The 25213-nt window shown below is 37.5% G+C and overlaps 2 protein-coding genes across 3 annotated transcripts in view; one reads left to right on the top strand and one right to left on the bottom strand.

The window, feature by feature from the left end:
• LOC139982066 (DNA-binding protein SMUBP-2-like) overlaps nucleotides 1-15248 on the bottom strand; it is a 34013-nt gene extending 18765 nt beyond the window's left edge. The window contains exons 1-4 of the mRNA XM_071994584.1: nucleotides 15089-15248; nucleotides 4348-4478; nucleotides 3394-3563; nucleotides 2234-2426 (exon numbers count right to left, since the gene is read on the bottom strand). Of these exons, the coding sequence (XP_071850685.1) occupies nucleotides 2234-2426; nucleotides 3394-3563; nucleotides 4348-4421 (437 nt within the window). The 5' untranslated portion in view covers nucleotides 4422-4478; nucleotides 15089-15248. The remainder of the gene's footprint in view (nucleotides 1-2233; nucleotides 2427-3393; nucleotides 3564-4347; nucleotides 4479-15088) is intronic.
• A 6233-nt stretch (nucleotides 15249-21481) lies between these two features.
• LOC139982789 (ephrin-B2-like) overlaps nucleotides 21482-25213 on the top strand; it is a 79618-nt gene continuing 75886 nt past the window's right edge. Inside the window, exon 1 of one of the 2 annotated variants that reach the window (XM_071995888.1) lies at nucleotides 21482-22032. In XM_071995888.1, the coding sequence (XP_071851989.1) occupies nucleotides 21824-22032 (209 nt within the window). In that variant the 5' untranslated portion in view covers nucleotides 21482-21823. The remainder of the gene's footprint in view (nucleotides 22033-25213) is intronic. The other variant, XM_071995887.1, reaches the window with a different exon arrangement.

Here is a 25213-nt window from a genome sequence, read left to right on the forward strand (position 1 = left end):
ACATTTCGCAAAATTTTGAAACCAGGACTAGCAAGTTTCACAGAGGGCTCCACTGCAAAGCAGCAATCTGGAGTTAGTCAAGAGAGTCTGGCCAGGATTCAAAGCAAGAACGTAACGATTGATGGATGGACAGGCTCCAACTGTTACATGACACCTTCACTTACATTACGATCTATTCACAAGGAGATTCCACTCAGAAATCGATGCCAGGACAAAATTTGTCTTCCACAAAGTTTACATCGTTCACCCAGACAAGAATTTCCTTAAACACAGCCTATGTGAGACTATACTCTACCTACCCTGTCAGCAGAATTAAGATTATGTACCATTTGGTTACACTATCTGAAATTGGCAGTTAGATAAAACCCTTTACATGTATTTACTTTGAGAAGCAATCCTTTCAAGAACTGCCAATACATTTATGGCAGAAACAGAGATAATGTTATCTGCCACATTTTGCCAGGGGCTTAGGTCTTTTTATCAAACTTAACGACTAAGACCATTTTTGACAAAATTTATTACTGATGTCAAATGAAAAGTGTTTTGTGTGAGAGGTTGCTTATCAATCCATGAAAGTCACAAAAAAATGGGGGCAAAAAAGGTGAAATGATAACCGTGATAGAAACTGAAAGAATAGGTGATAAAAAGGCACATGATTTGGGGGGAGGTGAAAAGCAGCTAAAATTTGTCAAGTATTTATATTCAAAATGGCATCTGACAGTCTAATTAAATCTAAGTCTTCCGTAAAATATCCTGTATACCCATTTTCGTTTTAAAGTGACACACTTGGAAAAAATCTTTTTCAATGCAGAAATCAAAATTCTGTAAAACTGGAGTTTCTGAAAACTCTGAAACTGAATGTATGTCACGTCTTTTGTTTAAGTTGTGTATCGGTAAAATCGTTTGACATTGCGTGACAGCATGTGACAGATACTTACCCCTTCACGGTCATTACTTGATAACATCATTTGACAATTTTAGCAGCATGTCACACCTTTCTCTTAACGTGTTTATGGGCAACAACGTTTGACATTTGTGACAGCATGTGACACCTACCACTTCAAATTCATTTTTAGGTAACATCATTTGACAATCTTAGCACCATGTCATACCTTTGTCTGAAGTTGTCTAGATGGGCAACATCATTTGACATTTGTGACAGCAGTTCTAGGTAACATCATTTGGCAACTTCGTCATCACCTTTTTCTTTAATTGTTCTTAACTAACACCATTGTTTATCAGTAATGCCATTCGAGATTTGTGACAGGAAGATTATTTGACAGCTTTGAATATGCTAAACCAGGTAACAGCATTTGACGTTCATGATATCATGGGCCAACTATCTCCTAAGCCATATCTAGGTAACATTTGATATTTCGTGACATCTTTGTGGCACCAACCTCTTAAGTCATTTCTAAGTAACATTTGACATTCATGACACCTACCTCTTATCTCATTTCTAGGTAACATTTGACATTCCTGACAGCATGTGACACCTACCTCTTAAGTCTTTTATAGGAAACATTTGACCTTCGTGACATATACCTCTCATCTCATTTCTAGGTAACATTTGACCTTCGTGACACCTACAGTACCTCTTATCTCATTTTTAGGTAACAATTGACATTCGTGGCAGCACAGGACACCTACTGTAACTTAGAAGTCATTTCTAGGTAACATTTGACATTCATGACATCTACCTCTTATCTCATTTCTAGGTAACATTTGACATTCGTGACAGCATGTGACACCTACCTCTTAAGTCTTTTATAGGTAACATTTGACCTTTGTGACACCTACATCTCATCTCATTTCTAGGTATCATTTGACCTTCGTGACACCTACCTCTCATCTCATTTTTAGGTAACATTTGACATTCGTGACAGCATGTGACACCTACCTCTTAAGTCTTTTCTAGGTAACATTTGACCTTTGTGACACCTACATCTCATCTCATTTATAGGTATCATTTGACCTTCGTGACACCTACCTCTCACCTCATTTTTAGGTAACATAGCATGTGACACCTACCTCTTAAGTCTTTTCTAGGTAACATTTTACCTTTGTGACACCTACCTCTCATCTCATTTTTAGGTAACATTTGACATTCGTGACATCTTTGTGGCACCAACCTCTTAAGTCATTTCTAAGTAACATTTGACCTTTGTGACACCTACCTCTCACCTCATTTCTGGGTAACATTTGATAATTCGTGACAGCATGTGACACCTACCTCTTAAGTCTTTTGTAGGTAACATCGTTGGACAGCTTTACAAGCATGAAGACTTTGCCATCTTGTAGCTGTTCCTCCTGATGCTCCACAGCTATTATCACTTTGGTTGACCTGAGCTGCCACACCAGACCAGTGAGGAGTTGAGAGGCGGCCGACGGTGAGCCCACCGATGGATAAACACCAACGACATCTCCTGTAAAAGACATCAGAAAAACATCTTATAAATTACGTATGATATTAAAAAATATTTTATATTCTGTCATCGTCAAAAATCAGGTCAAGTCATGAGAAAAATTATGCCATTATATCCAGCTGTTTGCAATCTTTATTCTTTCCATGAGAGTACTCCCTTTTTTATACCAAACTTGCCTGGACCACCTCAGTATTTTCCTGGGCCCCCTAATGACCCAAGGTACGAGGCTGTTGACCCCTGAAACCCTTTTCCCCAGACTTGTCACTGAGTCGAAGGTGTATTTAAATATGCAACATATGTTAATTTAGAAACTATGTTAACATCCCTTAATCGTTTCCTTCCTTAATGCACAAAGCTCAAAGCACTGAAAATATGTTGACAATTCATTCTTTTAAAACAAAAGTAATATGTGCAGATACATCAGGTTAGTGTCTCGTACAGTGTCAACAGCATCGTTAGAGTCTGATCAGTTAGGTGTCTCGTACAATGTCAACAGTAACATTAGAGTCTGATCAGGTTAGTGTCTCCTACAATGTCAACAATATCATTAGAGACTGATCAGTTGGAGCCATGTTGTTGAATCTTGTTCCAATATTAATACCTTCCTAGCAAATGTTACATACTGCAATTTGTAAAATTGTTTGCATGTATAAAGCTAGTACTGTAGTGTTACCATCCTCAAATGTATAATGCTACCAGCCAACATTGTCATATTCAGAAGAGGAGACTTCTAGTTACTAGCGATTAATAAAAGTCAAAGCTGACCCACAAGGTTGGATAACTGAAATTATTTATGACAGGAATAATTTTCCGAGGATGAAATCCCCAGAACTCACTGATTTAGGTTTCGTTTATGAGCAAAGTTTCAGTTTAAATCTTTTATCTTATCCAACACTCATGACTTTGAACATAAGACTGATCTAAACTTGAGATAAGAATGAACGAGGCATTAGATCATTTGTCTTACCAGGTCTGACCTGATTGGCTGGTAAAGATGCCATCCCATGATGCTTTGCAGGTTCAAATGTTATCAGAGTTCTCCCGTAGAGGCCAGTGGATTGGTTGGATACGACCAGCTTTGGGAAGCAAACTCCCTTCAGCGAGAGAAGTTTGGAGGACGTGCATTCCAATACAGATCTGAAAAAATTATGATCAAATAACTTCAAACTTATTTAGAAATACTTGCCCGTCTGATTTTGGTGTCCTTGTTACATCAGAAATAACTGCTGGGTAACAATATTACTGTACTTTTTTCTTTATAAATCATTTTAATCACCATGATGATGATGACGACGATGATAATGACAACAATGATGATGAGGATGATGATCATATTAATAATGATGATGATAATCATAAGAATCATGAATAGTAATAAGTAGTGGCAGTGGCAGAAACAGTAGTAGTAATAATAATAACAAAAAATATAAGAATAATAATACCAACAATCATTATAATAATACAAAGAAGAATAATAATAATCAAACTAGTCACTTATATAGACTGCATTGAAGATACCCAAATGCTTAAGATGAACTACACCAAATAAAAACACTGTCCTGTGGCATTGAAATTGGAAATAAAACAAGATTAGACAGTGTTTCATCTGATATGCTCACAACCACAAAATAGACTAAAAATGTTACAACTCAGATTAAAGAGAAAATATGTATAACATGACAGTCTTGACATGAAGAAGTTTTGATCCATATTTGGTTTTGATTGAACATCTCCAACATTTGGTTTTGATAGTCATAACGGTCTTCGATTTGAAATGTGAATCATGAATCTGACAATATCATATATGGCATCGTTTGTGAATGACATTTCAATTAACTGTTAATTAACTGTAGTGATGTGAAGGATAACTTCAAATTTCTACAACGATTCACTTAATTAATTCATCAATCAATTAATTTACCTGGCCTCCTCCACCTCTGCCTCTCGTTCCAACTCAAGGAGGAGCTGATGCTTTTGGATGAATTCAAATGCCATCCTTCAACGAAATAATTTACTTTATTATCAACTTGAGTTTAGATCATCAGCTCAAGTCTGTTTGGGGGAAAGAAAGAACGCAAAATGTTAATTGCTATGACAACATCTATAGTTAGACTTTTAGTCACTACGTTTAAGGAAATATTGCGATACATGGATAGGCTGTCTTATGGGCTCTCAGATACATGGATAGGCTGTCTTATGGGCTCTCAGATACATGGATAGGCTGTCTTATGGGCTCTCAGATACATGGATAGGCTGTCTTATGGGTTCTCAGATACATGGATAGGCTGTCTTATGGGCTCTCAGATACATGGATACGCTGTCTTATGGGCTCTCAGATACATGGATAGGCTGTATTATGGGCTCTCAGATACATGGATAGGCTGTATTATGGGCTCTCATATACATGGATAGGCTGTCTTATGGGCTCTCAGATACATGGATAGGCTGTCTTATGGGCTCTCAGATACATGGATAGGCTGTCTTATGGGCTCTCAGATACATGGATAGGCTGTCTTATGGGCTCTCAGATACATGGATAGGCTGTCTTATGGGCCCTCAGATACATGGATAGGCTGTCTTATGGGCCCTCAGATACATGGATAGGCTGTCTTATGGGCTCTCAGATACATGGATAGGCTGTCTTATGGGCTCTCAGATACATGGATAGGCTGTCTTATGGGCTCTCAGATACATGGATAGGCTGTCTTATGGGCTCTCAGATACATGGATAGGCTGTCTTATGGGCACTCTGAGAGCAAGCAACTTAAAAAGAACGCCCTGCCATATCGGTCCCATCTAGTTCCGGGAAAAATCGACAAGCTGTAATGTAATAATAGTACCAGAATCATCAGTGTTGCATGGTGTACCAAGTGCTGATCAAGAGAAGTATCAGTTCTTTCCTGGTAATTGAAGAAGAGATCTTTCGTGTACCTCTGAAGTTTCAAGACAGACTACAAGTTCTATGCACCTTAACTTGCGTTTTCTAACACATGGTTTTCATTAGGCGAAACTGCACGAGTGGTACCTTGGACTAGCCAATCACCCGGCGTGTCTGTATCCAATGGCATGCTTGTGAGCGCTTTCATGCGATCTTGTTACCCTGATTCGGAGATCTGTAAATACCGGAGAGCGCCCTCGGTCGAAGCGCTGGAGAGCCCCCAGTAGCCTTGGTACATGAACTACACATAGCACAGTATTATATGCTAGTGAGTTTACAAAAATAACAATCAAACGGTCACAACCAAATTAATTTATAGCACACAACTACTTTTCTTCAAATGATTATCGGTCTCATATGCCACCTAAAGCCAACACTGATGATTTCATGTGCCATTAAATGCTTTTAAGACTTGTCAAGTTATTGGTGACCACACTGAAAATTAACCACAAGCAAAGGACAAATTTCAACTAAATTATTGTTAACTTGTGAGGGTAGGGATAAATTGTGGCATTGGTGATATACTGTGGCACAGGGGAGTGGGGCATTTGGGGGGCATGTGGGGCATCTAAATAATACATCAGTTCAAGAAACAATTTTAAATTTGCATATTCACCCTCCTTAGTTACATGTTTTATTTACATTTGGCAGCCTTTAGACAAATGCCACAGTTGACACTATATGATTGGGACCAGAGCTCAAAAGAATGTGGTTTTTTGAGTTACCATGGAAACAAACAGCCCTCATTAAAAGTTTCTGGTGTCTGCTGGTTGTGCCAACAAGACCACAATCCAGTGCAATATAACAAAGATTCAGGTGATTTGTTTACTTCAATGTAAACTGACTACCCTCAGTAAAAAGTTCTTCTTCCCAGGGGTCATTGCCAGACTAATAAATTTTCTAAAAAGTAAACAGAACATGTTTGAAATTTTTCCTTAATCTGGCTTAAATGATGTAACAAATGATGTATTATCTTTTGTCTTAATCTATGCATAAGACTGATTTATGTTTCTGATGGGTCACACAACTCACTTTTCTTATATGGAAGGGTCATAGGTCAATCCCAAATCACTTGCAAGTAATTCTCTTCTTTTTTCTTGGTTTTTCTATTTTTCTTCTCTTTTTTTTCCCCTCCAGTGTAACTCTGATGTCAGTCCAAACAATTTGTGATAAGTGAGAGTAAGAGAAATTGTTGTGCATACTAAAGTAAGGAAGCTTATACACACCTTTACTCTACATGTAGAGTACAACAGCAAGCTACCCACATGTGTACAGCAGTGGTATACATGTGCAAAGGGTGAGGGGGCTGGGGAAGCCATGGCCCCACCACCTTCGATTAACAGTCGGGAGGTTTCTGCAGCGATGCAAATCAGGGGAGGGAGGAGGAAGGGGCAGTATATACTATAATGTACTTCTATCTAGTCAACTGATAGTTAACAAGGTTATCAATATTTATGACATGTATTAATTCCATGAATATGCATACCATCCTTCAGAGTTTTAATAATCCTACAGGATTAAGCTATACAGATGTGACCATATGGAAGTCTATAAAATCAGTTTCTAATGGTTCCTTCCATGCTATACTCTATCCCACTTCCAGCCCACTCCCACGCACATCCCTACATCCATCCCACACTCAACCGTTCAAAGGTAGCACCACTTTTTGTAATTCAAGTCCACATATTAGGTACAAGTTAAAGTTAAAATTCTACCACATTCTCATTTTGCGACAAGATTACACTGTACAACCGAGCATGTTATAGCTTCTCCTCGGCATAGATCACGGTCTCAAGTCAACACTCACACGTGCAGCGAGTAAATCGACTGCTCGTGCCAGCGGCAAAAATCTAATCCTTAATTACATTTGCCATGATAAAGACTGAGTTTTGAACAGAGCTCATCCCAAAGAGCTGGCAGACATACTGCCAGTCATTGTCAACATACGTATAGTAATGAGCAGCATACAGTACTACAGTACACCAAAGAAACAAACCGAGTTTTCCCTTCATCCTAAAATTATCTCTTCCCAAGGTTAGGTGCCTCAACAAAAAAGCTGGTAAAACATACTGCCTAACTTGATTTCAGTTTATTACACATACTTTTAGGCATCTGAAGGCCAGACGCCTCCACCCGACAGGCTAGTGGCAAAAGGTGTAAATTCATTTCCTTATTACACACATGTCGGAGAAATGATTAGCCGTTTTTTACCAACAGCACGACACATGGTTAATTTTCAAACCGACTATACCGCAGGTTTAGATGCCTGCAAGCTCTCACCTGCAATGAACTGGTTTCAAGTATGATCATACCATCTTATGAATAATTCATGAGCATCTTGTGTCTACAATAAGTGAGGTGCAATTTGCTTAATTGCATTAGCCCCCTAAACCATTTTATCTTGCTGAGGTTCCTAGATTTCCAAGGAAATTTCCCCTCCAGGTTCTCTTCCCAAGTTCTTTCCAAAAGTTTGACAAGACATTTGTGGGGGAGGGGGGGGGGGGTGGGGGGAGGGATTGAATTTCGAAGGTGAACAGGAGGAGGAAGGTACATATGACCGCATAGCTACCAGCTGTGTGTAGAGACTCACACAGTACACTGAAATATAACACATCCCTGTAGTGCAACATTATCACAATAGTCTTAAATCGTGAGAGTGAAAAAGGTGATAATGTTGCATGCATATCTTAATTATGACATTAATGTTTAAAGATGTGTGTCATGATGTACCTAGATACATCTATTAAGTTCATTATAATCTTGACAACTGTTCATGTTTGAATTCACAATTATCAAGAAATTTGGGTTGGAAATCATCAATCAATGTCATTTATATTACATTAGTATTATATTAAAAAAATCATTCATGCACACAAAGATGTTTCATTGATGAGGGAGTTCATAAAATTGAAGGTTACAGCCGAAATTTGAGGCCGAGTTTTGCCTGTCTGTTATTGTCAGCATATATATTATTGTAGGTTAGAAACTAAACTCATGATAATGTAGCTACTGTCGTTGCCTTCGGCATATGATTCAGAAGTTGCTAACCAAGCATAATGCATAAATAGTGGCTCCCCGAGGTCGACTTAGTTTATTATCTCTGTAGAGTGTAGACACATTGAAGTCATCAAACAGACAGACTATTAGTACACATTACCATAGAAAACATATACAGACATAGATTAAATTGTTATATTTGATTGCATTTGTTCAGCAAGAAACCCAACTTGCACATAGCAAAATGAGTTAAAATGTAATCAAAGGATTAAGTACAATGGTTCTTTAGGGCTACCATACTTTCTCCCCCCCCCCTTTTTTTTGTTCATTTCTCTTTCAATTACAGAAAAAAAGCAAAAGTAAAGCAATGGCTACAGGTATTATTACGTTGGAAAACTTTGTTCAGACACGAACCCAATCTACTGTAAGATCTGCATCCAAATTTGTACATGGAATAACTGAGATCATACAACACCTAATTATATTCCGGCCATTTGATTGGTCAATTGCTCGTCGATTGCATGCATAATCCGCTCTACTGCACTCTATGAAATAGAACCATGGGTTATACTTTTTTGATAGCACTTTTTTTCAATGGTAAGAGAGCAGAGAAACCTGTCTCTTCAAAACAATCTGTTGCATTTTACATCCAATAATATCCAAATTTGAAGGTGTTGTATAAAACAAATAATGAATGGTTTCCATTCGTGCAATAGTGCAAATATTTCATTCGTTGAAAGATGTAATTTGTTCCATTCAACTCGACCACGCCTCGTTGAATGGAACATTCCATCTTTCAACTCATGAAATATTTGCACTATTGCACTCATAACCATTCATTATCTGTATACTAATACACTACAGTATGTAGTACTATGGTTGCATAAGGCTACCATACTTTCTTTCTCTGTTTTGACTGCCTCAATAAATTACACATACTGTACAGTATACCACAACTTTGTCATCTGGAGCCAGAGGTTACTCTTCAGTATACATGGTTATTGTTACTTCCATGACAGCTTTTTCTACATAACCCAACTTACTGTACTCATGGTGTTTTTTTCTCCATTGCCAACACATATATGGGTGAATTATGACTATATTACATCAGTGGTCCCATAAGGCTCCCATACTTTCTTTTACTTTCTCTCGTTACTAATAAATTACACATACTGCGTGTGTACTAACTGTATATTACTAATAAATTACACATACTGTGTGTATGTACTAACTGTATATAAATTGTCAGTCATGAGCCAATGGTTACATCATTACATACATGTATGGCTAATGTTACTTTGACAAGCTCTGTTCATGGTTGGCTTTATTAAGGTACCTCCAATGGCCCTGAACCTTAACATCACATCTGTCTTGGGAATTAATAACCACTTTAACTAGCTCCAGCTCTCTGCTGGAGAGCAGATCAAACAAGCTGTAAAAACCTCAAGTTCTGTCAAAAATACCAAATCACACCAAGCAGGAATAAAGTTAGAAAAGAGAAAAACTGTCATTTTAAACAGTTTATTTAAAAAATAACATTTGGGATATAATCATTTTCTGGGAAAAGAGTAATTGTCCTGTAAACTTTGACAGCAAAGTAAAACACTCATGTACTGGTATTTAATTGTGTTGCGGTAACACTGTGACAAACCTACACATCAGGTATTGACACAGAGCTAATAATATGGTAGGACTGTGTCTATGGATAACCAGAGGTTTACATCATGTGACTGTGAGACTGAACCAAGTTCTTTAATAGACCCTGGCTGAGAATGGAGGAGTCGCAAGCCAACCTGAGACTTAATCTGCACATGTTAATAGACAATTTCTTTGCATCACCCATTGCAGACGGTAGCTATGGGTGTGATTATTGGCTGGGGTTGGAGGAGGGAGACCAACAATCCCCAAACCGTACTGAGTTTTACTAAAAGTAAGACTTTCATTGATCCAATCTACGGCAATCATCTCTCATAGCTTTCACCGAGAGATGTTTAACGAGGGATTACTCATGGATATGAATCGATTCTCAACATCTCAACATTCCTTTTGGCAATATTTCCTTCTACTGAGAGAGCTACTGTAAGCCTTAACTAAACAGAAATACAAAAGAAATAGAAATATAGTAAAATATATATGTATGCAAAAATGGTAGCTCATTTTAGGGTTTTGGACTCCAACTCCACTGCCAATCAACATCTTGTGAAATTTACTACTTCGGTTCTTTCTCAATTTTTCACATAAAAACTTGTTCTTTTTACTAAAATTTTGTAAATTTTAATGCAGCAGGCAAAAGCCTGCAGAACTGGTTAAAATATAGGCACCCCAACACAGGTTTGAGATTGAAGAAAGAGATGTTCAGTCCCCACGTGAACATCATTGCCAACCCACTCAACCCCATCCCCTGGGGAATCCCCTCCCCTTCCAAAGTCCACTGAAGGCTTTCTGCTCTTTAACAGTTTTAGTTATCCATGAAATATAGCAATATAAACACCTATAGATATTGTAATCCTCTTCTTTTTCTTTGTTTTTGCCATATTTATGAATTTATAGTATATAATCTCAAAATTAATTGCAGTGGAAAGTGTAAACCACATCACAGCAGTATTTATGTCAACCAATCATGTCAAGTCACGTCTTAGGGATAGGGTTACAATATATGCCAGAATTAATCAGGATTGTCAGATTGTTGCAATAAAAACATTTATCGTCCTTCTGGGCAAATCAATTTGTCCCCATTTGTTTTAGGTCTGTGTGATGTTCAAAAAAATTTCAATTCTGTTTTTACGATACACGAACTAAACAGAATACATGTAGAGTACTGGTATCAATACATAACCTGTTTGGAAGCATTGTGTAATTCCTCATGCACAAACATGTATGTTACATTACATATAAATTTGTGCAGCAGTTTGATCCACTTCCTAGGGGAGTGGGCTCAGGTGTGGGGGTTTCCCCCACTTCCCCCCTCCCCCTTTTGGAAAATTTTTGCAAATGAAGTATGCTTAGATGGCAAATGGTGCTATCTTTTTTATGGTGCTAACTGATGTGGGAAGTATTCACCTATATTTTGGTAACTTGGTAAACTGTGTTAAATATATCATCAAAAAAGTGTCGAGTGAAAATGTTGAAAATAGTGTTTGTGCTGAGCTGCATTCAGAACTGCCTTGCGCCCAGCTATCCGCTGCCACCCAGCGTGAGCACACCCCTGATAATATTATTAGCAATCACACAATATTGGCAGAAAGACCTGTGTAATGTGAGCTCTTGTACATGTATACCTGTAACACTAACGTTAATGTAGAGTTATTTTGCGATATAACTACCTTTCTCAACAGGTATCTGTTGTTTAGACAAAACGGCTAAACTTAGTTAGTAATGACACAGTGTTTGGCTTATCAGTAAAGAAATATGGTAACCATACAAGCGCTGTACATACTAAGGGTGTGACCTAACAGATATTTCGCTCACCATATAACCGGATCGCCGCCGGTCCGGTTAAACGGTTAAACACCGTTTTCCGATCGCAGCTTTTTCGACGCACCGTCACTCGACTTTTAATGAAAATACTTGGGACATTATGAGTACAATAATTAAGGATTTTTTCCAACAGGTAGCAATTCAGGCAACAAGACGATCAATGTATGTTAATTACTAACTTGGCCCAATAATATTGCGAACATTTCGTGTAATAATTGCTGAAAAGAATAACACACATGATCAGTATTCGTGGTCTTCAGAAGTTCAGATCACTGAATTTATATAACTCGGCCTTCGGCAACATCATAACTTTTGAAAAAAACAACAATATATTTGTCTATCTAGCACAAGATTTTAAGCAAAAACTCACCTAACTTAGCAAACTTACCCACCTTTCCTGCTTACTCATTAAAAACCATGTTTAGAAACAAATTACGCACGCACGTGTTGTGCGATGGGTTGTAAAAATCAAGTTGAAACTGGTTTGAGCAGTCTCCGGTTTCAGCAACGTTATGTGCCATACAGTACTTTACATTTGATACAAAGTTACTTCAACAACAGCTTCCCAAAATTTGTGTCGCAATAGGTTAAGTTTTAACCGCGCAGCATGTACAGTACCATTCATAATTTGCATATTACACCAAAATTTACACTCGGCGTCCAGATAAAATGTAACATCATGTTCAATGTGTTGTGTCGTTCCCATGGTGCGATAAACTTGGGCAAGTTCGAATGACCTACTTATGTTCTGTGACCAATGTCAGTGGGAATTATGTGTGTAAAACCTCGGGTTTTTCCACGTGTTACAGAAGTTTTACGTAAGCAGAGCGAATTTTTGGGCGGCTTGTTGATTGTGAGGAAGCACTTATCTAAGCATCAATATTTGTGAAAAATATTGTAAGGTTTTTCAGATATTTTCTTTGAATGTCCCCTCCATATATATCTCTCTTTCTCCGTCCACTCAAAGCTCGACATTTCCGCTAATTCTGTTAAGGGAAATTTATAGTAATTATCAAAATATCACGATAATTTTGAACTATTTATCGTGACGGTAAAAAGCTAATATCGCCCGCAATGCATGCACAGTGTAATACCATGTGTGAAAAAAATGGCTGTTCACGTGCGGACCTGAGAGAGCAAACTGGCCTTGTGTTGTTAATGTTATTACGGTACTTTCTAGAACGACCATTTACGTCTTTTGGGGTCAACACACTTTCACACGGGATTTCACCATGCCACTGATCGATGTACATGTACGGGTTATATATGTCGCAAATATAAACTGAGAAAACAAATTGACGACACTATCATGAGTTCATGACTATTGGCCTGCTACTATAATTATGTTGAACACATTATTCATGCTTAAAACATCGTTTTTCTGCTTTTTGTTGATAGTTTGCAGTACATTACTCAGTACTTTACATATTTTTAAATAATTTTCATGTTTAAAATGTATTTGAATTTTTTATTTTTTTTATTTTCCGTTTTACGGTTTGTGATTTTCTAAACGGATAGTGCATTTGCGGCCAGTTAAACGGTTAACCGTTTAAACGGTCACACCCTTAGTACATACCATGTGAGTTACTGAACTGAAAACCAACCACACCTTTACTATATCTGCAATATGCTAATGTATCCATGGAATCAGTAATTAGAAGATAATTTCATCGCTGGTTTTATCCAAGCTTTGAATCTTTCAATCCTCTGTTATAATCGCAAGACTCATTTTCTGTTCCCGATTGATCATGGTGATGTATTCATGACATAATAAATGACAATCACCCCAAAGTTTTCAAACATCTTGTGAAACGCTACTAAATCAGAAAATTTCCATATTGACCTATTTGCCTGGGTTACAAGCAATCTGCCTTTCACTATGTCGTATAGTAATTGACAGTGTCTTCACAATGACATTTATAACAATACCTTACTTCTTCTCCACAGAGCAGTTTTTTTAACATTTTGTGACATTCTCAACCCTAACCCCCTTACCCCCACTCCTTCTTACTCTACCCTTTCCAACATTATTAAGGTATATGGGCTTTTGATGTCTCAGTATTATGGATTTGCATTGTGAACCAAGGAGGATATTGCACTAAAGCAAATTTAGAAGATTTAAGCAGGGCGCTATCAATATACAACTCATGCAATGTTTCTTTTGATAGACGGAAGCATTAGGAAATGCTGTTGGAACTGGACTTTCCTATTCTCTTCCTCTCTCTTTCTCTCACTCTCTCTGATGTAACCTTTCTTTTTTATGTTGGTCAGCTTTACCAACCTGCTGGCTGCTGTCTCCAAAACTCATGCTAGCCTATTAATAATTGTCCTTCTTGAGTCAAGCCGATTTTTAATTCAGGGTGGGGATGCAAACTTCATTTTTAACACTGGCCCAGGTGTAGGTCCTACTGTGATTGAAGCTGCCATTTCATGGCAAGTTGTTGTCGCTTTCTCTCACCTTTTTGGCTTCTACCAGTAGCATGGACACTGCGAAGTTCGGACACCTAAGCGTTAATCACCGCAAAACTATAACTTCCTTTTATTGACAAATATGTAAGCACTTGCTTGCACACGGGTCATTTTGGAGAGAAAATAACTGTAGCTTCGTATTTTTTGGTGAAATGGGCGCTTCCTGTAGGTTGTCATGAGGAAATTGTGTGTTTCTTAGGGTGTCCGAACTTCGCAGTGTTCCGAACTTCGCAATACTGACTATAGTACAAGTAGTTTTTTGCAAAACCCACACAGGTTCTACTACTGTTCTGTAACTTAAGTTTCGATTAGGGCTTACTACTACTAGCCTACCTTAGTGTTTACCTACTGTAACAACTAACATAAGGCTACCCTAGGTCTAACTTAAAGTTAAAATAAGGCTAAAATTGGCCATATCATACTTATAAGTCATAGCCTAGTCATACTTCATAGCTTGTCCTAGGGCCTAGCTTTAGAGTAACACTAGGACTAGAGTTAGACCTAGACCAGTAGCATTACTGGCACTTTTGTGGCAGTAGGCTATCCTAGCCTAGCTTTAGCAGTGCATTTTACCAAGCACTCAGTTGACGTTACCCCTATACGGGGTGCACGGGATAAGCCGTATGGCTATGTGAGAACTAGTAGTCTTGGCCTAGGCTAAGTACAGTAGGTTAACATAAGGACAACACTGCAGTGTACATTTGGCCTAGGTTATGTCACAAGGCTTTAGGATAGCTCACAGTCACACTTAGAAATAACGACTGCCCTGGAAGATACTCACATGTTTTAGAAAGTCTGTACACTGCCTAACAAATCATTACTCGGGGAGGATCTTGCCATTTTTAATTGACATGACCTGCTGTATCGTTACTCGTTAGCGTAACCTACTTGGTAAATAGCATGATGTACTACTACTAGTGTGTTGACAATGCATGACACAATACCAACAGCGGTGGATCAGTCTGTTATTACTACTATGCAATGTGGTCTACCCACCTGATCTTATGACGTCAAAATAGACAATCATGTATATTGCAATCTCCGCCCATCAAGTTTGGTAACTCATACAAGAATGGTCGATGAATTTTTATCGCAGGCCTAGAAGATTTTGTCAATAGTTTAACATTCTTTCATTTTTAGCATTATTGAAATGATATTTAGTGAAAGTGGACATATTATGGACATTTTTGAAACTGAATGTGAGGTATCTCGGGGCATTTTGGGGGGTCATTTCATGTGTGAGACGGAGGACCTCCCGCAATTCTCAAAACGTTTCTTCCTATTTCTGCAACTGAAATAAGTATACATAATATAGAAAATGTTGTGAAACTGGCGCGTTAGAGACAAACTTGTTTTGGAAATAGTATTTTTACGTCATGTTTAATTAATCCATCTGATCCAGCCTCACACATTCTTCCATTGCTTCGCACGTCTTAAAAGAGATAAAGAAATAGTTCGTAACGTAGACACCTAATAATCGCTCTTTCGCATGTTTGTAGTTGATGTATATATTCAGGGGGGTAGGATCGAGCCGGGAGGTACTGGGGGAACGTGCCCCCCCCCCACATTCTTCCAAAATAGCAAATGTGCCCTACTGGCAAATAAAATGTGCCCCTTTAATGAAGAACTGTCTTTTGTATATCTTAAGCCTTTGTTAAATTTAATATTTTATTTTAATTATTTATTTTTAGTCTGTACATGCTATTTTTAAAATGGCATCCCATATCTTTTTGTAGCACGGTTAACAATAAACAATCTCAATAAATAGTATTGATAGCATACTAACACATTATATTTAATTGATATGGCCGGTGTGTATCAGTTTATAGCATAACGAGTGGTGGTTGTGGAATGAGAAAGTGTCCCTCTGATGCTGTGCCCCCACCCCCCCACTTTTTGGAAGCTTCCTACCACCCCCACCCCCCCCCGTATATATTGCTGTATATTGTAAAACAACAGAACCAAGGATGATGTTCGACGAAGTTAGGATATGCGGGTACTTTGTGGGTTCCATATTTTAAACTCGGGGTTAGAACCCTTGGTTCTTTATATGAAGCATTGTCTTACACACTTTACAGAGAATCGAAAGACAAATAATAATTCAGTCAGGTATATCTAATAACGGTTAGCAACGTTCACTTCACAAAGAATTCTCAGTTCCGCAGAACCTAACATATTACGTTAAACTATTACGTAATGTTTAATACCAGTTAATCACCATTCAATAGCAGCTTGCATGATTCGGGATTTTGCTTTCAGGCAGTTAAGTTTAAGCTAAAAGATTGAGCACATAATTATAAGGGGATCGGTTTCCTTCAATCTTGCATCTGTACACAATAACCCCCATCTCTGCCTACCACTCCCATTGAGACGTCCCCAACTTTACCCCTTTCCAGCTTGCACTATACTCTCTCCTGAACCATAAACCTCCCTTCTCGATACAGGTATACTTCATGTGAACAATGCATGTCGCTCGCATCTGTTCTACGTGGCTTTTTTCTTACATAGCGCCCTCTTTTTACAAAACTTTTCGTTCTTGTTGAAGATTTTGTTTTCGGCTGTTTATTCAAGTGTCCTTCCGCCGTTAAGTTTTTTTTTCAACGTTTTGTTATAAAAGGTACCATGAGTGGAGTGTCCACATGCATCCCGACGCCTCATTTAGATTGGAAGACATAGGTCACTGGTTCGATGACCCTGGTCCATATTAATAAAACAGAAAACTTAAACTTAGTATAGCGTTATGTACGTCATACACGGCTTGTTTTTTATTATTGACAGTAAACGGCTTGCAGCAATGACATAGTGCTGTCATGATATGAAGACTTTATCTATAACTTACCCATCCCCCGCCGCTACCAACACCCCCCCACCCCACCCCCCTTTCAACAAGTAAAACATGACTTACGCCCTAACGTTAATTGTGTAGGACTAATCCAGATTTAACTCCAACAAACTTAAAATTGCGGCGAATATTGAAGAAGCCTTTGGCACAGTTTGATCAACAGTCTTTTGACTAAATCTTCCATAAAAATAATGCTTAATTAAAGTAAAAAGATGATTGATTTAAACAAAGACAACCCTCTTTTTGCATCAGTCAGGTTTTCTTTTACCAGGTCAAAGGTTAATTTGCGAGTATTCAACATAAAAAATAGCCTGTTTTATAAATAATTACAATTAATGATGTTCTCATAAATTTGTCAAAAACAAATGATGTTGAAGTTCCACCTTAAATGCATGGTTGGTTAGTAAAGCCCAAATGAATATTCATCGACAGAGGAATTATAATTTGTACGAGATAACATTTGCAATTTTGTCACTGTGGGATTAATGCGAATTATTTAGAGTAGACTTATGTCTAAAGTCATCTTTAACACAGAAACGACATTTGATAATTATAAAAGCAGCAGTATTTTAGAAATGTGGATGGGCAGGGGCTTGTGGAGGTGTGGGTGGCTTTGGTAGTAAAGCAGGTCTATGCAATGCCCTGATTCGAAGTAATACTTTGTCTTCGAATTGGACGGAATAGTAAAATATTGACTGAATGACTTATTACTCAACGAGATTATATAATAAATAATAAAGTTGCCGACAAAAGTTGATCCATAATACGATATAATATTTATGATTTGTAATTTTTCACTTGATATTGATCTGCAGAAAAACATTATCCGTATATAAAACTTGAAATTACCTTTTAACGTTAACCTTTAATTCAGAGAAATATATATATAAAAGAGAGATGTGGAATCTTAGAAAAAAGAAGGGGCTGATATAGTTGTCATAAACAGAAATCATTGTCTTTAATTTTAATAAATGGGATTGAGAGCAAACGGTAAATTCCTCCATAATACTAATATGTTGTATTGTAGGCTAACCTTATTAATAATTATTGCGAAACGTCTAGCCCGGAATTACTCACTATTTCCCGCCGAAGTTTACTAATAGCGGTTGTTTGGGATACGTACGTAGTCGGTGTCATTTTAAGTTATATTGTACAGAAGCTCTAAGAAGCCATATAGTTTATATAGGGGGCATGTGCAAATATTCAATTTCCTTTCGAGTGTCATATATAAACATGATCTTTCGAAACAGTTTGAAGAGGTACAAGGTATGTTTGGAATGTGAACTTTTTGGTTGAAGTTGAGGTGGAGGAGGGGAGGGGTCTATTTAGCTCTATGACGCTCTAACAAGCCATAGTTTGCAAATATTCAATTTCCTTTCGATTTGTCATGTAAATATATAATCGTTCGTAAACAGTATTAAGAGGTACAAAGTATGTTTAGAATGTGAACTTTTGGTTGAAATTGAGGTGGGGGTCGGGGAGGGCAAGTGGGGCGTTGTGCAATTTTGCAAAGGAATACTGGGCAAGTGAACATTTCTAAGGCTTCAGCTGGACAAATATCCACCTCACCCTCGAAGCTCGGCGTTACATATATTTTCATGTTCAAGCGGACGACTTCAATTTGCTTTGGAGGGACCGGGAGGGTCTCCCATGCAGGGTGAATCTAGGGGGGGGGGTCGACTTTGAAATCAGTTATAGAAGGTTTCACTTAGGTTGATTTGTTTACTTTCAGGGTTTGTTTGCAAACAAGTATACTTTAATCTGAAACAAACAATGATCATGATTATGAGATTATGGCCATTTATTACCAAAAATATCTAGGCTTGTGTTTCTGATTTTCGTGTTCCTTATATCGAAACTGAGCTGTCAAGTAAATAAAAAAGAAGAAGAATATTGAAATTATGACGTCACTTTGTATGTTACAGTGTAACGTTTCAAGTAACTTATTATCGAAGTTGATTTGTATCATAATACGGACTTTGAACATTTGAGGACCAGCCCTAACTTAGCGTTACGTCAATACACGAAGTTCCTAATGTATATATATATGTAATCATGGCCAGTTATTAAAGGTTGTCGACATTGGACCCAAAGTTTATACCACGCGTATAGTTGGTAGACGTTTATAGTTGGCCATGCGGGGTCATAACATCAAAACGAAACGAGCCATACAATCCCTTACGCGTTTGAGCAATATTATACAAATAATGAATGGTATGAGTGCAATAGTGCAAATATTTCATGAGTTGAAGATGGAATGTTCCATTCAACGAGGCGCAGCCGAGTTAAATGGAACAAATTACATCTTTCAAATATTTGCACTATTACACGAATGGAAACCATTCATTATTTGTTTTATACAACATATTACATTAAGATGGGTAAATGCATTCATGCAACAGATTGTTTTGAACAGACAGGTTTCTCTGCTCTCTTACCATTGCAAAAAGTGCTACCAAAAAAGTATAACCCATGGTTCTATTTCATAGAGTGGAATAGAGCGGATTTTGCATGCAATCAACGACCAATTGACCAATCAAATGACCAGAATACAATTAGGTGTTGTATATTTCCACATATTACGCACTGACATGACGAATAGGTCCTAACGGTAGACATGACAACTATACAGTCGTCAGGCCCATATATCGTTACAGGACCTATTCCTAACGACTACGTTAGTCTATATTTCTCTATAAACACAAAACAAAACCTGGAAGCTATATCACAACTAGAACCGCTGATGTGCTTCCTTCAATTTAAACGTATTAATGACTTGTATGGAGGTTGAAACGCATCAATATATATGACCAAATACACAGCAAGCGTGAAACTGGTCTAAAGTTAAACTTTGTATAGCTTATGACTAGGCTACGTGCTTTTCCAAAAAAAAGGCAGCCACTTGCATAAAGGCATCTGTGGAACTTTCATGGACCGATGTAAGCGGTGGGGGGGGGGGGAGGGGTTTCCAATATGTATGTATGTATGTATGTATGTATATGTGATCTTCCCGCAAGCAGGAACTCGCGAAAGAAGCCATGGAGGCTTATAGACTCGCAAGCTGACCGAAGCCAATCTCTCGGCACACATATTCAAAACAGTGTGTGTTCTGAAATAATGTTTTTTAATTTTTAAAGGCAAAGATTCGTTTAATTTACTACGAACGACTAATAGACTAGGCTAACATTAGTAATACGTGTGAAACAAAAGCTTCGATTCTCGTAATGAAATATCAGTTGTTCACTTGTTAGAAAGAGATTGTTTTTGTTCTTTTTGCAGGTTTTGATTGGCTGTTATCGTTTCTTGTAAAAAGAGATTGCTAAAACGCGCAAAGGGATTTATTCACCCGTTTCGTTTCGACGTTATGACCCGCACGGCCAACCGTATAGACGTCTTCAAAATGATTTTTCCTAGACACATTGATCCTACATATTATACCCAGACTTGAGGAGAGTGCAGTTAGCGGACATTTTAATAACTCACGGTGTGGCCAAATGCTTTCGAGGGTGGCAATAAAATGTGTATTGAAATATGAGACTCGAGTGACCAATATTAGACTTTCTAGCATATGTGGGAGCAAACCCGGTGACTTCTAAAACCATAGGTAGAATATGAAATCGTTCTCTCGTTCTTCTTTTGATATATATTCGCTTGATTTTAGACGATGGATATGGGTTATATAATGGTGCATGTCACGGTGGAAGACGGGAGTAAGGGTAGGTGGTTGAAGCTAGGGTAGGGGGACGGAACCGTTGTTGATAAATAGTTAAATGGGGCTATCCACAACCGGAATTCATGAGTAGGTTTCGCGAAGAGATTCAAATACACTCAAATGTATTGATCCCTCGATCATAATTTACACTCCCACTACTAGAGACGGGGGTACCAGTGTGTTCAATGCGGGAAGGGGGAGTGTGGGGGAAAGGGTAGCAAGGACGGAAGTGGCACATGTGAATTTGATTTGAAGTGAGCAAAAGACCCGCATGCGCATGATCGACGGAACTACTTCGAGTTGCTTTTGAAACCAGTGGAGAAGTCGGAAGGCGAGTGGAGGGAGGAATTTTGGGATAAGTGGTATAGGATAGTAAGTCAACCTTGCTAGGTTGAAGAAGAGAGAGAAATTAAGGTCAGTACAGGCTCCAGACGTGAATTGCTACTGAATATTACAGAATCATTTAGGGTTAATAACTACCGTACATATTGGTGAGTATATCTTACATAAAGGCTACCATACAATATGATTATTCAGTAGGTAGGCGTGTCTACATGTTACCGAGCCGGAACGTTCAGTGTACGGATGTGTATGTGATGGTTTTTGTATACAACGGACGTACGTCATTCGTGCCTACATACATTCACACAACATGTACTGTATGAGTAAAAATAAGTTGCAGACCGAACTCAAGTTGTGAGGTCATTAAAACCTACCTGGATTCTCGGGAAGTCAAAACTTTTTCGTGGTGACTCAACTGTTTTTATCGGATTGTGGTAAATGCTTCAACTTTGGATAGTTAGTCAACCGTTTCATTACCGTAAAGCAAATCTTATCAAAGAAACGTTTCGTGAAAAAGTTGTGGAGGTGTTACGTACTCCAATTTAAGTTCAGTATTTTTATAGCGTAGGCCATTGCTATAGAAATCGGCCTAGAAGGATGCATGTACTATCGGAGTTCTGATGGACGTCTTCAAAAAACCTTCATTAAAATTTTTCTCATTTCTTCATTTTTTGTGGACAATGTTACCAAAGAAAGGAACTTTTACGATGGATTGGTACTTGCCCTCGCCGAAATGGATGTTTGTAATAAACGCATTATTACTTTTACTTCATGTGTCTGTTGCAAAAACTTTGGAACCAATCTTGTGGGATAAACATATTTTTCAGAGGTAAGTTCGATGATGTCCTAACTCGTCGTACTGTCATAACAAAAGTGAAAAGGTGATGGTTCCGATTTTAACATTCCTTTAAGTAAATAACACATTTTTTTGTTACATTCCAGCAGCCATTTACCATCTTCTTTACCTTCTTCTCCACCAACGGTGTTACCTTTTTAAGTGAATTTCTTTATGCATTTGTAGGTCAGAAAGAGATAACCATCGTCGAGTTTTCGTCCTAATTTCTCGTTTGCACATGGATGTTTTAGGGCCTCTTTTGATTTAGCAATCTGTCCTACCGAGTTTCCTAGTTATGGTAGGCCTGTGTTTTAAGTGGAGCAAAATTAAATTAAGCGAGCGTCTAATAGTAATACTGTGCTATATTATCATTGAGTGCCTCAATCATATTTTAGACCACTTCCCTAGCTTAGTCAGTTATTGCCCTAGGCCTGCATATCTAATTATGTAAAATTTCTTGGTATAACCAGCTTATGCTTTAGGGCATTTTTTATTGTCTTGACTTCACTTTTCCGTCCTTCTTTCTCTTCTGCTTTGTATTCTTATATTTTTAGGATACAGTCCTTCAAGAAGTTACATTTGCTAATGACCCCTGTTATAATGGCAATTGCTAGCCATACTGTTTTTAGTATAACTGGTTTCAGTATTTTTCCTTTTATTCACCTGTAATTTTGTTACTATTGATAGGAATTTAATAATTACATTGTACAGCGATTTTCATGTATTTATTTGTCAAAAAAGCAATTGAACTTCTGCAGTAAGGTTCTGTTTAATTTAATATATGGTGTACAGTAACTATAACACGTACAAAGGATATTTTTAGTTATGTTTGTACATATATCTATAATATGTTGCTTTATACTATACTAGGGCAAGTAAGTTCGGATAAAACTCTAAAGTGCAGAAATGTTTCTCTGAGAAGTAATTTTCACATGAGAGAGTGATTTGGGAAGGAAAGAAGATTTGGGACCAAGAAAAAATGAATCCAAATTGACAGTGGAATGTAATAAAGTGTTAGAAAAAAATATATTTCAGGTCAGATATTAAAGTTGGTCAACAGGTAACCATCTTGGTGTTCTAATTTTGTTTAGTTTTGAGGGCTCTAAACTTTGTCTAGCTGTGACATAAACTAGTATGTTTACTGTGTGGAAAACCTGCTACACATACTTGCACTTGTATAGCAGTTCGCCAGTTTGCTAGGCTGCATTTTGTGATTCGATACAAATTCTAGGACAAATTATTCCCTGGTCAACACCGACCATTTACCAGAATGACTCAAATACATACTGTGCAGTAGAGGTACCTTCAATTGAGTATGTTCAATGTACATTAATTAGTACTGAATCTTTTCATGTTCCATGAGTGTGCCCTTTACCACTGGAATACATTGATGGTAGGATTTAAAACATTTCAAGTCATGTGTAAAATGACATGAGATTTTGTCTCTCAGGCCAGCTAGGCTACTGTGAAGCTTACTTTACTGTTCACACATTTATGTGCTGTGACTACCTGCACCATATGCAGTGCCAAACTGACTCAGGTGGAAAATCATCACATCTGTTTGACATGATGGTATTAATTTGGTTTGTGGCTTAGAAGTGTAAAGGTTTGGTTATTCTAGAAGACTAGTGGACAAACCACAAGCTTTAGCTTAATTATCCAACCTCAATTTATGAAAGAACCAGGGAGGAGAAAGTGTGATAAAATGAACATGTGTGATATTTATACATGTACCTATAATACCCATGTGCATACAGTATGTACAACTGTAACCAAGGAACCCCAAAAAACAAAGAAACAAAATTGTTAAGAAACATAAATATAATATATACTGTAGGTATATATAGTCAATTTTATTATACATGTGTGAAACATATTTTAATTGAATAGCGATGTGTCTTGTTTTCCACAATTTCTTGTAATCACTCAATCTTGTTCAGACAAGTATAAAACTGGTGTTATAAATTCTTGGACTTTCCTGGAGACAATATCTCTCAAGTTTATTTGTCATACATGAACTGTAAAAGCTAATAAATTAATTAACATTATAATACCTTACATTTGTGATTTGATCACTATAATTAACGGGAAGAGAGAAATGTTTGACATCATCTCATACAGTCAAAAGAAGATCAGTTAATGTCCAATTTTTTGTTTCCATATTTGGTCTATAAATCTATGAGGGTTGATCAAAGTCAACAAGATCCAAGAATTTTTACCAAATTTTTTCACCAAATAAGAAATGAAAACTTTGGAAAAAGAAATGTAAACTATTTTCATGTAGTATACTCATCATACCTGTACATTAACACAGATTGGGAGAGAGAAAAAGAGGAATAAGAATAAAATAATTCTATAACAGTACTACTTGCCCTCTTTGCGATGCAGCTTCTACCCACCCCTAAGCCTTAGAACCACCTTCCATCGCTTCCCTTAACTACCATGTATTAGTAGAAAAACAAAAATAAATAAAGGAATAAAAAAAGGGCAAAAGAAACTTTGGAACGCAATCGTATTGGTTGTGTGACTTGGACTAAAGCCCCTGGATTGCACAATACCTGGTAACAGTCTGATGTCATATTGGCACTGAACTATGTACACAAATTACACAATATTATAACACTTTCTAAACAATGAGTTCTTGTAACTCCACTAGGCCTACTATAAGGCTGGTGGTTCTGGGGGTTCTTTTCGTGGGAAAAGATTTGACTCAGTATGCAAATGGTATAAAAAGTGTGTTATACATACAATCTGTGTGCTGATATAACAAGCAAAATAATTATGATTTTTATAATTATTTATAAACTTGAAATAATTTTGGGGAAAAGTTGATTATAAACTACTTTGAACACCTTCATTTATTCAAACACTTCTCCTCCACATACAAATGTTTACGTCTCTCAAAACCCTCCCCCTCTGAAAAAAAGCTCTTTTACCTCCCTCATAAACAGTTCCCCCTTCACTTAAGAAGTAAAAGACCATTCCAATCAATATTTCTTAAATAAATTACTCCCACCCCCCCCCCCCCCAACCCACCTTCAAAAGCATCCTACCTTAATAAGCCTTCTCATTTCCAAGTTCAGAAAAGATCCAAAAAGATGTAGACACACGTACGCAAACAGGCATTTTGGACAAATACACACTGTTAAGTGTTGGTTATTACAATTTTTGAAGC

Source organism: Apostichopus japonicus, chromosome 16 (genome assembly GCF_037975245.1).
Source record: "Apostichopus japonicus isolate 1M-3 chromosome 16, ASM3797524v1, whole genome shotgun sequence".
Classification (NCBI taxonomy): Eukaryota; Metazoa; Echinodermata; class Holothuroidea; order Aspidochirotida; family Stichopodidae; genus Apostichopus; species Apostichopus japonicus.